The sequence below is a fragment of the Aulonocara sp. 'chitande type north' Nkhata Bay genome, linkage group LG18, assembly GCF_057382095.1.
Source record: "Aulonocara sp. 'chitande type north' Nkhata Bay isolate Kocher_YH1m ecotype deep benthic linkage group LG18, A_spYH_male_GT1.1, whole genome shotgun sequence".
Classification (NCBI taxonomy): Eukaryota; Metazoa; Chordata; class Actinopteri; order Cichliformes; family Cichlidae; genus Aulonocara; species Aulonocara sp. 'chitande type north' Nkhata Bay.
In genome coordinates this window covers 12484014-12498319 of record NC_141361.1, presented here as the reverse complement: position 1 = coordinate 12498319, position 14306 = coordinate 12484014, and the positions used below count along the sequence as shown (strand labels likewise).

At 38.2% G+C, this 14306-nt stretch overlaps 1 protein-coding gene across 2 annotated transcripts in view; it reads left to right on the top strand.

Moving 5' to 3' along the window:
- col11a1b (collagen, type XI, alpha 1b) overlaps positions 1-14072 on the top strand; it is an 80871-nt gene extending 66799 nt beyond the window's left edge. For both annotated transcript variants that reach the window (XM_086271580.1, XM_086271579.1), the window contains 20 exons: positions 79-132; positions 268-321; positions 587-640; positions 1789-1896; positions 2078-2131; positions 2406-2459; positions 2830-2883; positions 4978-5031; positions 7687-7794; positions 7920-7973; positions 8246-8299; positions 8873-8980; positions 9240-9293; positions 9381-9416; positions 9503-9556; positions 9935-10190; positions 10333-10445; positions 10700-10768; positions 11149-11382; positions 12514-14072. In XM_086271580.1, the coding sequence (XP_086127706.1) occupies positions 79-132; positions 268-321; positions 587-640; positions 1789-1896; positions 2078-2131; positions 2406-2459; positions 2830-2883; positions 4978-5031; positions 7687-7794; positions 7920-7973; positions 8246-8299; positions 8873-8980; positions 9240-9293; positions 9381-9416; positions 9503-9556; positions 9935-10190; positions 10333-10445; positions 10700-10768; positions 11149-11382; positions 12514-12660 (1773 nt within the window). In that variant the 3' untranslated portion in view covers positions 12661-14072. The remainder of the gene's footprint in view (positions 1-78; positions 133-267; positions 322-586; positions 641-1788; positions 1897-2077; positions 2132-2405; positions 2460-2829; positions 2884-4977; positions 5032-7686; positions 7795-7919; positions 7974-8245; positions 8300-8872; positions 8981-9239; positions 9294-9380; positions 9417-9502; positions 9557-9934; positions 10191-10332; positions 10446-10699; positions 10769-11148; positions 11383-12513) is intronic.
- Positions 14073-14306: the final 234 nt, after the last annotated feature.

Genomic DNA, 14306 nt, shown 5'->3' with positions numbered 1-14306 from the left:
ACAAAAGGTTTGAACAGCAGTCGTATGCCCCAAGTTTACCTAATAAAGGACATACGCTCTCTCCTCGCCTTTTGACAGGGTCCACCTGGTCCTCCTGGCCCCAGAGGTCCTCAGGGTTCCGGTGGAGCCAGTGTAAGTTGATATTTGTTTTCTTTGTCCTCCATTAGGCTTCAGTTACAGTTAGCTTTTTTAAAAATTACAGCTTGTTAAACAATTTCTTTTCATAAGATTCTTGTACTCACTGCTGTCTCTGTGATTTATCTGCAGGGTGCACAAGGTCCTCCTGGGAGTATTGGTACAATGGGAGGTGTGGGTGAAAAGGTAAGAACCAAATATTGCTCATATCTTTTTCAGCTCCTAGAAATAAAATTCTATCTTTTTCTTTGGTAAGTTTTGCCTGAAATTATGTTCGTTATATTTGTCGTTTCTCTTTCCACTTCTCAAGGACACTGCTATTAAAACACAAACTGAAAAAACACTGAGTTGTCAGTTGATACGCTAATTAGCTGATAAAGCTGGACTGTTTGATGTCAGTGTGATAATAAACTTTTCACAAACTAATTCACATATCACTGTGACATCACAGGGAGAAACCGGCGAGGCTGGCAACCCAGGACCACCTGGGGAGCCTGGTATCGGAGTAAGTGCTCTTTCTTGTTTCAATCTAGACAGCGTTTTTAACATCAAAGCCATGAGAACTGACTACTTATACACATCTAAACAGAGATTGCCACACAGTCTAGCACTCTGCGTTCTTGTGCAACTGGGACTGTTTTAACAATCAACCTATAAATATTGCTTAGCACAGCTAATTAAGTTGTGTAATTAGATGACACTTCAGCTGTCAGCTGTTCTACGGTCCCTCTAAGTATTTTTTACCTCTGATTAATCTAGTTCAATGTGTAGATATGCTAGCAACCTGAGGGCTTTTAAGCAGATAATTAGCTCAGCCGTATTTGCTACGCTCCACCCTTGATTGTGTCATTCATCTACCATCACATGCTAGGCTGCAATAAGGGTAAAATTCTGAATATCTTATGTTCTGTGACAAAAGTATGACATTTGTTGATTACATTTTTATGGCGATTTCATTTACATAATATGCATAAAATGTGTTCTATGATGCAGCACCTTGTGTTCGCCCGCAAACAAGGTCTCAGCTTTCCTTTCTTACGGTATAAAAAAGGAAAAGTTTTCACAGTAGTCATCCCGAACATCTTAGATCAGAGCTTTGCCATCAATCCAGACTAAGCCACTGCTTCTGTAAAGCAAGGGACACCTCACCTTGAGTCTGTCAGGATGTATTGACGTATCCGGTTGCTGCCTCGCTTCTGTGTACAGTGACAGATAGACTCCAGCGCTGCACGTCACAATGAGGTCAACTTTAAAGATGCCATGCTGGCATTTGCTCCAGCATTGCTCAGCTCTAGTGGACCAGTTAATGATTCTGGGCTTGTAATTATGCTTCAACTGCTGCTCTGAGTCATAGCCAATGCTTAAAGATTGCTATTACTACAGTCAGACACTATGCTGGACTAATTTGCTTTATCATCTGCTGGATAAAATAGAAATTTTCATTTGAAATAGATGCTCAAAGTTCAGTCAGTTGGGCTTTTTTTCAGTTTTCTCCTCTTCTGGGCAGTTTTGTGAAAGTTTTGATGGTAGTTGGAGTGACAGCTTTAATAACATGTTTGACTTGTTCCATATTTAGTATCCTATTGTCAAAGTAGTATGGATGGCTCTTATGTGGTCTTCATGGTGACAAGACATTGATTTATATTTCCTTAGGGCCCGAAAGGAGAGACGGGTGAGAAGGGAGAAACTGGGCCCCCAGGAGCTGCTGGACCCGCCGGTGCACGTGGACCCCCTGGAGATGATGGTCCCAAGGGTAACCCTGTATGTCAGCTGCACAAAAACACATACACACATCCATGACTGATGCACTATTAGAGCTGCCAGCGACAGCATCATTGTGTCATATTTCTCAGTCGAGCTTTCTTCTGCCACAGCTGTTGTTGACACAATGTCAAATATGTGAAGCAAGCTCACTTTTTTCAATGCCTCGATGTGTCTGCAGGGTCCTGTCGGCTTCCCAGGAGACCCTGGCCCCCCTGGTGAGCCTGGTGCTGCTGTAAGTGCTGCATTTATCCCTCAATCAGTGGCTTCATGTTTGCAGTATCACAGAATTTGATGTATATGCATCATAATAATTATGGTTATGAGTTAGTGGATTTTAATGATTGTCAGTTAACTCGAAAACAAAGAAAATATGATCAGTTTTTCAGTATTATAACTTTACCTTTTCTTTTTATCTGTGAAAATTCTTTTTGATATTATAATATTGTGTCTCAGGACTATAATTGATTAATGGTGTTTTGTCTGCCTCATTTGTGTATTTTGTTTAGGGTCTGGATGGTTTGCCTGGAGACAGAGGAGATGATGGAGAGGCTGGGCAGCCAGTAAGTCCAACATTATCATATTACTGTAAATGTGAGAGAACGGAGCAGGATTTACTCTTTCATTAGTTAGTCGCAGTCTTTCTTAGAGTTTAACATTAAAAATAACAGTAATGGAAAAATGAAGATAAAATTTCTAATAGTGTCTATTACAAACAATTTCAATTTACTTCTGCTGTAATATATACAGTTTACAATGAGGAAGCTCTAGTAATAACACAGTGAAGTGAGTGTAAAAGAGACCAAAAAACTGTTTCATATCCATCCTTTAAAACTGGGTATCTCTTTTTACAGATGTAGAGATATCTCATTATGTAACATCACCCTCCATTTTTATGAAGTGGAGTTAAGTGTTCTGTCTATTCTACTTTAGGGCCCTCCAGGTCCATCTGGTGAAGCTGGAGTACCAGGACCTCCTGGCAAAAGGGTGAGTACATTTCAAAAATGATGCATGCGATGATACTTTGATTCGAGGCACAGCATTCTTAACATGCTTAGTGCTACTTTACTATCCACGGCACGGTGATACATATTTATGATCACATACTCGGGTCTTTAATTGATCCATGGTTTCACAGGAAATTTGTTCCGTTAGTTAAATCCTAGAGTAACCAGTAATTTCCATGAGCAGTCATACTGCAGGACAGTATTGGCGTATTGTGAATTTGACTGGCAGCAAGAGTGAAAGAGTAGGACTGCTGCTGCTGCTAATGTCAGTAAATGAACTTGTCACTATAATTTCAGGCACTCTGCACCCTTTCATTCACACCAGAATTCAGCTGAGATTATTTCATTTCACTTGGGCTGCTTTTTTTATGATGCCTTTCAATTACGGTAATAATGTTTTACAATTATCAATAAAGCATGTTGTTAATGTACCATATTAAAAGCTGCCACAGTGTGACAAGAGAGAAGGACACTTTCATATTTCAAGTTCTTTGGGGTTTTTTGTTTGGTTTTTTGCCAGCAGTGTGGTGCCAGTGAATATGCCCAATCAAGCACCGATTCCACACATTTCCAATTCAATTTTATTTATAAAGCACCAAATCACAAGGTACTTTATATTTTAAGGTACAGACCCTATAATGATACAGAAAAAACGCCAAAACTCATATGATAGAGGATTTGGCATAAAAATATTGTGGCACCACAAAATTGACTCCCTCAAAGCTGTAACAACTGACCTCAGTGCCTACGAGATGGGCTGTAGGACAAAATATACCAATGATTAGGAGATAGCACTTGCTTTTATGGAAATTTCCAGAGTGTTTCATAGTAATGTTACATAATATTTGTTAGGTGGTTCTGAAAAAGGCACCAAGTCAGGACTAATTGAATGCCAGCATCACCACTGGCACAGATTAGTGGCAGAAAAAAGTATATTTATATCTACAGCTAAGGACCTCGAGGAATAACTTTTGCTTTAAAATGAGCAGTCTGATATTGTCACAGGGGAGAAACATATCTCAGTGCCATTTTTCTGTACTCTTTTTTTGAGCAGTATTTTGACTGCAGGAATTGTGATTAAAAAGCTCTGATATGGCTTAAACACATTCATTTCTCAGTCCTATCAGCAACAAAGGGCTTGTGTGGAGATATTGTACAGCCCTGTGGGTTCTTGGACAGAAAAATGATCACTGGATAGATATTGCAGCATTATCTGAGATTGAGGGTTCCAAAAACTATATCTACCTGTGGTGGTGGTGCTTTACTGCTAGAAATGTTATTCGTTAGGCATCAGGCGCAGTAGTTTGGATGTTTTAGATGCGATTCTGTGTCTTGGGATAAAATGGATGCGCGTGCATTTTAAAAACGTTGGCCTGGTAAACATTTTTTATCCAGAGAATTTGTATTCAAAGGGGTAGTTTGGTGGTGGCAGAGGCTGGAGAACAAATTAGACCCCAGTTGCATGTCCATATTAATAGACTTAGCGATATGATTTTTCATCCTTCTCCAAGGTAATTCTGCGTTAGTTTCTTGCCCAATATCTCCTCGAAATTGACTCAGGTTCGGTGCTCATTGATGCATGTGGCTGCTTGCCTACATTAGCACACATACGCACGGGTGCACACACACACATGGCCGCATCCACACAGTCAGACACACATTCACTAATGCACATACGCAGTTGCCAGTGCTTGTAACCTACATTGAGGACTGGTGGCTTTTGTTTGGTCTATTTGATTATGGGTTGTAATGGCAAATGTCAGCCCACTTACAAGGTTTTGACCAGAGGCTGTTTGGTGAAAATGCTGATGCATTTTTATCTCAGTATGTTTGGAATGTAGGACAATTTTCTTGCAATGATGTTGCCTGGTCCTGCGTAACTCAAGGTCAGAGCATGCTTCAGATAAATAATTAGTATGTATATGAAACTGCTGTGTGTTTTGCAAATGTTGGATCATTTTACTTTTAGGGACAAAGTCAGTTGGTGTGTGCTTTTTAGCAGGTCTTACAATGATTTGTTTTCCAAGTATGTGCTTACAAAATCCTCATATTGTTTAAACTTTGTTTTTCCCAGGGACCCGCTGGACCAGCAGGTCAGGCAGGCAGACAAGGAGAAAAGGGATCTAAGGTAAGTTAGAGAAAGTAGGATTTTGTAAATTATAATCGTGTTTTGAACGGTGTTAATATATACTGTTTAATTTTTTTAAAAGTTTGGGTAATTATAACTATATTACAGCATTTAACCTAACTTATGAATATAATAAACGTGTTGATCCTATGAAGTATGAAAGCTATTTCTCTTACTGATGAACAAAGATTTGTCATCTTAATCTTCACCTTCAGCTTATATAGTGATTTTCAACTTTTTTGAGTACAGTAATTTGATTATGTTAATATGTCAAAATGTTAGCATGATTTCAGTTGATTTCACTAAAAAAGGCTAAAAAAATCCATTGTTCACGACCACATGGCAGATAGACAAATCTACTGAATAGCTACTGAACATAGTGGACCATTTAAAGAGTAAGATATTTCAGTCAGAATTTGGCAGAGACCAAAAACAGCCAAGGGATTTGCTAGTAAAAAAAGGACTCCACATGAGTAATAAGGCTGCTCCAAAACTGCTGGATGTGTCATAAGCAACTGTGAGCCAACAAGATTGTCACAACTCCTTAATGTCTTTCTTTGCATGTTGAAATAAAATGCCAAATTTTTAAAATATTTGCAAAAATGTTTTCCAGCAAAAAGAAATGTCTAGAAATTCTGGAAAGAACAAGCTACATCCATTCAAAGCTTTTGCTCTAACATTTTCTTCAGCTGAATTGCACACAAATAGACAAATTAATAGCAACAACTTATTTCTGAGACTGTCAACAGATTTGATTGTTTTGTTAAAGTACACAATTTTCTGCACAATCAAAGATAATGATTGAAAGAGTTTAAAAATCATTGAAAGTTTTAAATTGTGTTGGGGGTTTTTTGTACACAAATCACACGGTTTAAAGAATTGCACAAACAGAAAACATGACAAATATCACTTCTTTTGTATTTTTGTCAGTCTCCATCTCTGACTTATTTTCAACACACGCACACACTCACAGACGGACATATGGACAAAGTGCACATTCTATCCACACTGAGGTAAAGGATTACACTTGATTTGACGGAGACAAGCCAAAGCCTGCGTGGTGATCCTTGAGTGTCAAATCCAGGCCTAATTAGTTGTCAGAACAATCTAATCCGCTCCGCCTATCATCCTAGTCAATATGACATCTCTGGAACTTCAATACATAAAAACCTGTCGTTCCTGCTCAGAGACAGCAGATGTGACCTGGTAACATTTGGTCTGTTTTGACGTCGCAAATCCTCAAATCCCTCCACTCTAAGCTTTTGCAGCAGAGAACATTCAGAATATCGAAATGTATGACTTTGAGATACAGGATTAGTTTAATTATCAAGTTGGACAGAGGTCATATAGTGTTGGTACCACAGGATTTTGCCTGTTAGAGCAGGGCGATATGACCAAAAATATTTATCACAATATACTTTTGAAAAGTTGCGATAACGATATAACTGACGATATAATTGACACTAGACAAAATACTTTACAACTCCTCAACTTTATTAGTGCAAAAAAACAAAACATCAATGTATTTTCACTTTAACAAGCAGCTTTTTTAAGTGCATTAAAGTTATATAAAAAATTAACAGTGCAAATGCAAATTCCTTGTTGACAGTTTAACGAAAAGGCATTTCCAGTGGAAATTGGCCGACATATCCTCAGCATAACCATGTATAAAATCCACAAAACTTAAAAAGAGGTTATACACACAATACGGTAATATTATGTTGAAGCACAGTACGTATCACTCCGCGAGGCACCTGTCTACCATAGCCGTAATGCTCCGACAATCCATCAAGCGGTGTGGCTTCGTAGCTTAGCAAAGACATACTGAAACATTTGACAGATTTTCAAGCGCCGTGTACATAAAATCGTTTCGAGGTCAGTAAACACAACCAGAATTCATACATAAGGCACATGGGATTATAAGGGGCACTGTCGATTTTCAGAAAAATCAAAGGATTGATTTTAAGTGTGCCGTATTTTCCAAAAAACACGGTAATAACGACGACCTGCTAGCATGCTCTACCAAAAATAGTGCTTTGTTGTGTATCTGACGGATGAAAGCTAAACCAGTTCCACACCACTGAAGTTGCAGCATTTTTACAAACCAATTCTGGTTCATCCGTTTCATTCAACGATCCACTTTCGCTCTTCTCATTCTGCGTCGCCGCCATGTGCGTATGTAAACAAAGGCACTGCGCATGCGTGTTTTACCCATATTCTATCGCGATATTTCATTTTCCTATCGTTGCCCAACATTACACCGGTATTACCGTGAACGGTATGATATAGCCTATTGCCTGTATTGCAAAGCAAAGGTCCCTGCAAAGTTTTGACAATTGCCAGAATAAATATGTGGGTTCTTGTTTTGTTTGGATCTGCTACCCATGGCTGTATATAAGTGTGCATAATATCCAAAGACCATCTGTTTTATACATTTGATGAGAAAGTTAAATACAGTTAACATGGATTTGTTTGTTTTCTTTTTCTTTCTTTTTTTTGCCTACAGAATCAGAATCAGAATCAGAATACTTTATTGATCCCTGGGGGAAATTATTTTTTGTTACAGTGCTCCAGAAGTTTGCTTTTCAAACGGTACACTACTCGTGAATGACTTATGAAGATGATGATAAGGACTGATGTTACTTTGTTTTACAGGGAGAAGCTGGAGCAGAAGGACCTGTTGGGAAAACTGGACCTGTGGGACCCCAAGGTCCCCCTGGAAAGTCTGGTGCTGAGGGTCTTCGTGGAATCCCTGGCCCTGTTGTGAGTGGATCTTTGATAATCACATTTTCTGCACCATTATACATTTTATAAGCAAGTATTACTGGCAAATCTCCTAATAATTGTTTTATTTAATTATAAAAAATACTATTTTTTCTTATTTTCAGGGTGAGCAAGGACTCTCTGGTGCTTCCGGTCAAGATGGCCCTCCTGGTCCTATTGTAAGACATTTCCTTGCACCGCCCCCATATAATACTTTAATATCTGGAATATGAACTGCTTTCTAGTCATAATATTTATAAATCAGCCATTTTCAACAGGATTGTTATGACACAATAAAGTTTTTGGTGTGATCGTTAGTTTTGTAGCTCTGCAAAGAAGATACTGAATAGTAAACACAAATGCAGAGACCAGTGTCGGCTGTCATTGTAAGACAGTGTGAATTCATTTCACACTGACAGTTAGACTTGACAACCTGATTCTCTCTCCACAGGGACCACCTGGACTTCCTGGTATGAAAGGTGACTCTGGATACAAGGGAGAGAAGGCAAGACATTATTACGATGCTAATCTCAAATTGCTTTATTTTATATTTCTTGTGTCTGCTTATGCACCTTATCTGAAGCTCCCGAAGTAAGCAAATATCTCGGCCTGTCTCTTTGTTCACACTCCCAGTGAGAAGAAGAAAGGCTCTGATTTGTGAGGAGTCTTTCACACAGTGATTTAATGCAGTGAATGAATATGTATAAGCCCAATAATATCATCTTCGTAATGGTCATTGGTTTAATGCCAGCATGCAGTAGTCAGAAGCAGATGGTCATAACATTGCTCACCAGCAGGTGCTGAGACAGACCACCATTGTTAAATATGATGACTGCAATAAACACACTAATTATTTATATGCAGAAATAAGACAGCGTTAAGGCCATCTTGCCAGTCATTGTGAACAAACTCACATATGAATTAGCATATTTACTTTTCTTGTTGGTCGTAAATGTACAAACATTAAAATATTGCCGATATGAAAATGATGTAACATAATTAGTAAAAATATCTTCTTTTTGAATTGATTTCGTGCCCCTTTAATATATTTTGATTTGGCTTCTTCTTCTGGCTCTAGGGTCACCCAGGTCTAATTGGTCTAATTGGACCTCCTGGTGAACCTGGAGAGAAGGGAGACAGAGGTCTTCCTGGACCCCAGGGAACTGCAGGTGGCAAGGGAGAGTCTGTAAGTATCCCATAGAGTCATTATATTAGCTTATACAGTAAATGTGAAGCCTGTTAAGTTACACTGAACATCAGTTTGTTTGTGTTCTAATAATTATTCTTGTACTGCCACTTTGTTGCAAATAATCAATAATGAAAATGGATTATCTGTCACTGCCTTTACTGCAAGACATTTTGAGTTGAATAGATACGACTTCATATCTTATTTTACACATCTATTCACTGAATGTTGATTGACATCATTTATTTTAAATTTTCAGGGCATTAATGGTCAATCGGGTCCTCTTGGCCCTCCTGGTCCTCCTGGAATTTCTGTAAGTTACAAATCTTGCCGAACAAACATGTTTTCCATCTTTGATTCAGTGTTGTTCACCTGTTAATATTGCCTTAATTCCCTTCAGGGTCCTCAAGGACAAAAGGGCGCAAAAGGATCAACTGTAAGTTGTAATCTTTCTTCTGCATTGTTTTTAAAAGAAGAGGCTTCCTTTAAATAAAATAAATCAATGATGACTTTTGTTTTCAGGGTTCAACTGGTCAGAAGGGAGACCCTGGATTGATTGGGCCACCCGGACCACCTGTGAGTTTATTGTCATTAAATTATACATTGTACATAATGCTCATTAACATTACATTACATTAACAATAAAGACTGTTACTAAACAGTTTTTCACAAACTAAAATTAGTGAGTTGCTGGTTTAGTAAATCATGGGGATTAATCAGCAAATATTTTTCTAGTCTATTAATTACTGTGGTAATTTCTAAATAAAACATGATGGCATGGTTCCGGCTCCTTAATTGTAATTATTATTGTGAATGAAGTACTTTGGTTTTGAACAGTTGCCCACAGGTCATTTCTTCACCTTGTGATTTGTGAACTTTTTAGACTTTTGTACTGTTAGACAGAAAAGTGTAGTTTACAAAAATTCCACTTGACCTTTAACCTCTGTGCTGCAGGGTCCACCTGCTGATGTCATCCAGCCCCTGCCTATCCAGCAGTCTTCCCGAAAGACCAGAAGGCAAGCTGAGATGCAGGAAGATGAGCCACTGGCAGACTACGGCGTTGATGGCGTGGAGGGAATGGAGGATGTTTTTGGATCTCTCAACAACCTCAAACAGGACATTGAGCGCATGAAGTTCCCAATGGGCACCCAAGATAACCCAGCCAGGACCTGCAATGACCTGCATCTTAGCCAGCCTGATTTCCCAGATGGTAAAATTGAGATTTTAACATTTAGTTATATATTATAAGTGACTTATAGTAGAAAAAAATGTGTATTTCTACATAGTTAAGCAGTCTTTTTCAAGCTGTTCATCATACCACCTCCTTATGTATGTCCCTGTTTCTCTCTTAGGTGAATACTGGATTGATCCAAACCAGGGCTGTATAGGAGACACCATCAAAGTGTTCTGTAACTTCACAGCAGGTGGAGAAACCTGCATCTACCCAGACAAGAAATCCACAGGGGCAAGTGACATTGACACCTGATTATATACAGTTGAAGCCAACATATTATCCTTTTCTCGCAGTCAATCAACAATTGATCTGCTTTATTATAATAATAATAATCATAATATAATTACATAGCCCTGTTCAGTAGGGTATTGACAAAGATTAGTGCTATTTGCAGTTATATGTTAAATGTCTGTTTACAGCAGTGGCAATACTAGCACTTTACTAGTTTGGTAATTCATTTAATTAATGTGTGATATTTATTGCAGGCTAGAATATCTAACTGGCCTAAGGAGTCTCCAGGTTCATGGTTCAGTGAATTTAAGCGTGGCAAAATCGTGAGTCAACCCGCACAGCTCTTATTTTCTTTTCTATTACCTCCCAGTAGACATTCACATCCTTTTCAGATAAGTTTTTCAATTTTGCTCCTCTATCATATTGTCTTGCTAACAGTTACTCTTTCCCACCAACATCTCTCCTTTCTTCCCCTGTTATACATCTCCCTCTCATATGCTTTGCATTTTACCTTTCCTCAATTTCCTTTTGTTCCTCCACTTGTTTCCTGTTACTTCATTTTTTCATTCCTGTCTCATACTATTTTTCAGCTTCACTCACCTCACTCCATCTCTCATTACCATAATTATATTTCTTCTTTCCAACTTTTACCACATCCTTTCTCCCTCTCTCAGATTTTTTCATTCTCTCCATGTTTCCCCAGTTAAGCTACGTTGATGCAGCAGACAACGCCATCAACCCAGTGCAGATGACCTTCCTGAAGCTGCTAAGCTCCTCAGCTCGGCAGAACTTCACCTACATTTGCCATCAGTCTGTGGCCTGGCACGATATAGATGCTGACAGCTATGACAAGGCACTGCGCTTCCTGGGCTCCAACGACGAGGAAATGTCTTATGACAATAATCCCTTCATCAGGCCGCTGATGGACGGCTGCTCGGTAAACACTAATTTTCTAACTTTCAGTTTGTAATTAAACTTTTTTCTAAATCCCATGAAATCCTATTAATCCTCACAAATATGTAGACTGCTGTAGAGAAATCTTAAGTAATTTTTATCCTGGGGAGAATAGAGTAAGAGTGAGATCAAGTGCAAGGTTAATAGACTCAATGAGGGCATTTAAAAGTAGATACATGCTATAACTGGATCAGTTAGCACTGATCTTTAACTAAAACGAGAGCCTGTTTCAAAATGGTGATCAGTTTAACTGGATCCAATGAATTAATTCTTAGTGAAACACATTTTGCTGTGTGTATAGGAGGTCTACGGAGTGTCAGAGGCTACAGCATACATTGATTAACAAATTTATTAGACCACTGTCACAGAAACAGAAAAACACAACTATTTTACAAATCTGTCAAAAACTAAAGATCAGAGATTTCACAGCGTACCGTTTTTATAGCATAACTTTCAACCACCAAAACAGATTAATAAACTTTAACTCGGCATCTTGATCAAAACGTAAACATAAAAATTGATTTCTGTAATTACTGATATTGTTAATTTGGGACATAAACCTTACATTGGGTTAAATTTGGTAAGCACTGTATAAATATGTATTAGACTAAAAGGCAAATGTCACTTTAGGTTTCACTGGATGTAATCGATACTATAATTATAGAATTCAGTACGTGGGTACGAATTTTTGTAATATTACATGTAATGTGTTAGCTATTACAATTTAAACTATATTTTTTCCACTATTTTGGAGTTGCATTAATTTAATAAGGTTTTTATCAGGTAGCTTGAAGACTAGTTTGTTGATGTTGTTTTTTTTTTTTTTTGTTTGTTTTTTCGCAATGTTTGACTAATAAACTAATTAGCTATGAAATTATTATTTGTTGTTTGTTATTTAATCAGTCAGTTGTTTCAGGAGTATCGTGTGCCAAAACCATCTATATTTTAAATAATGTTATATTATTTAGTACCTTGCGCTAACATTCAATTCAATAAAACTTTATTGATCCTGAAGGTTGACCATGAAGGAAATTGGGTTAACATGGTTAGCTTACTTTACTTGAACCACCTTAACAAAATATCTGCCTCCCTCTGCGCCCTTTTGTGTTTGTAGGCGAAGCAGGGCTATTCAAAGACGGTGTTGGAGATCAACACTCCCCGCATCGACCAGTTGCCCATCATTGACGTCATGCTGAATGACTTTGGGAAATCCAACCAGAGGTTTGGCTTTGAGGTCGGACCTGTGTGTTTCCTTGGCTAGACACACCCCTGCTCCCCGCTGAAGGACAGGGTCAGAGGGTATATATTAACACCCACATGCTGAGATCTGACAACCTTCATCTTCTCTCCCCGCGAAGCGAAAGCCTGTCTTTTCTTTTGTTGCCAAGAAGATCCACTCCAACAAGGAGAAGAAGAGTCCCCCAGGCCCTGTCATGAAAGCGCTGACCAGGGGAAACTGCTCCTCGCCCTTGTAGGGCCAGAATCACATGACTTTAACTTACTAATGGGAATGACATCAGGAAAAGGACATTTGATGCCATGGTGGACGGTGGCACACTTACAGCAGCAGAGAGAGGCTCCACTCCCCCTAAGCCCAATCCTCCCTCGTCCTTCCCCTACAACCACGCCTCCCTCTCTCGATGCTCCCGGTGCTGCTCTGAATACAACCACAGATGTGCTTTTGTGCAGAATCACAAAACACTCAAGGTGCTACAAATTTTTTTTTGATTAAACTGTAATTATTATTATTATTATTTGTACAATACTGTTCCTTTATGAATCCACTCTAAAAACCTGCATGTGCCCCGCCTCTGAAATTTTCAATAAATATTTGGTAAACAGCATTAGAATAAAACCTATTTAATGTCTGTTAAGAACAAATCTGATGAGAATTATTTTTTATTTTATATTTGACAAGAGCAATTTGTAAGTATGACGTAATCTTTTTGTAAATAACACAACTTTCGGAACTTTTATGTGATTAAAAAGAAACTGGAACACCCAACACAAACACCATTTTTTATTTTTTTTGTTTATTAAAACTCAGTTTGGAAACCAAGCCATTAAAAACAATTAAACGGGAATATAAATATTACAAAAAATGGCTTATTCTTTAAGACAGAATTTATTCCGTTAGATGCCTCTGTTACAAATGTGGACACATTTGGCTCTTCAGCCTTGTTTATAATCAAGTTTGAATACTTGATTGTGGTTTCTAACTTTTACAAAGAAATAATTCCAAGAAAAGCCTTGTTCATGTTTTCTTTGTAACAATGGACAAAATGTTTTCATGTGCCTTGAATTGTTCATTTAAAAATATTAAAACTGGATTCTCAAAAATGTCTGTGTTGCTATTTGGGTGAAGAAATAAGTAGCGATCTTGTTGTGATTCTGCGCTGCCTTCTACATACTACCTTAACTTGGCCATTATAATTTAAGATTAGTGAGGATTAGTGGTTCCAAGAGTTTGGGTTCATGTGATTGATTCTGCCGAGCCCAGGCACTGTGATCTCTTCCAGCTTTTCTCTCTGACTCAGATTTGACTTTGATCAAGATCTGTTTGCCTCTCCACATCGTTAGCTTAAAGCTATGATAGCAAAGACTTCAGAACCGCTTTGAAACCTGTGTAATAGCAGTATGTTTACAACCTATGTACAACTGAAATAAATGTCTGGTGCTTTGCCAAATTCATGTTGCAATCATTTGGATCCACTTACAGATAAAACGTCATTTATAGAAAAATGAATTTATTAATTAATCCAACCAGTGTGTGTTGCTAAAATCCACGATTTTGCAGTGCATAAAATCGGAGATCTTGTCAACATTGAATGACAGTAGTTTCCTAACTGTACCACTGGCATCTATAGTAAATACTGAGGAAATGTTAAACACCAAAACGTTACAATA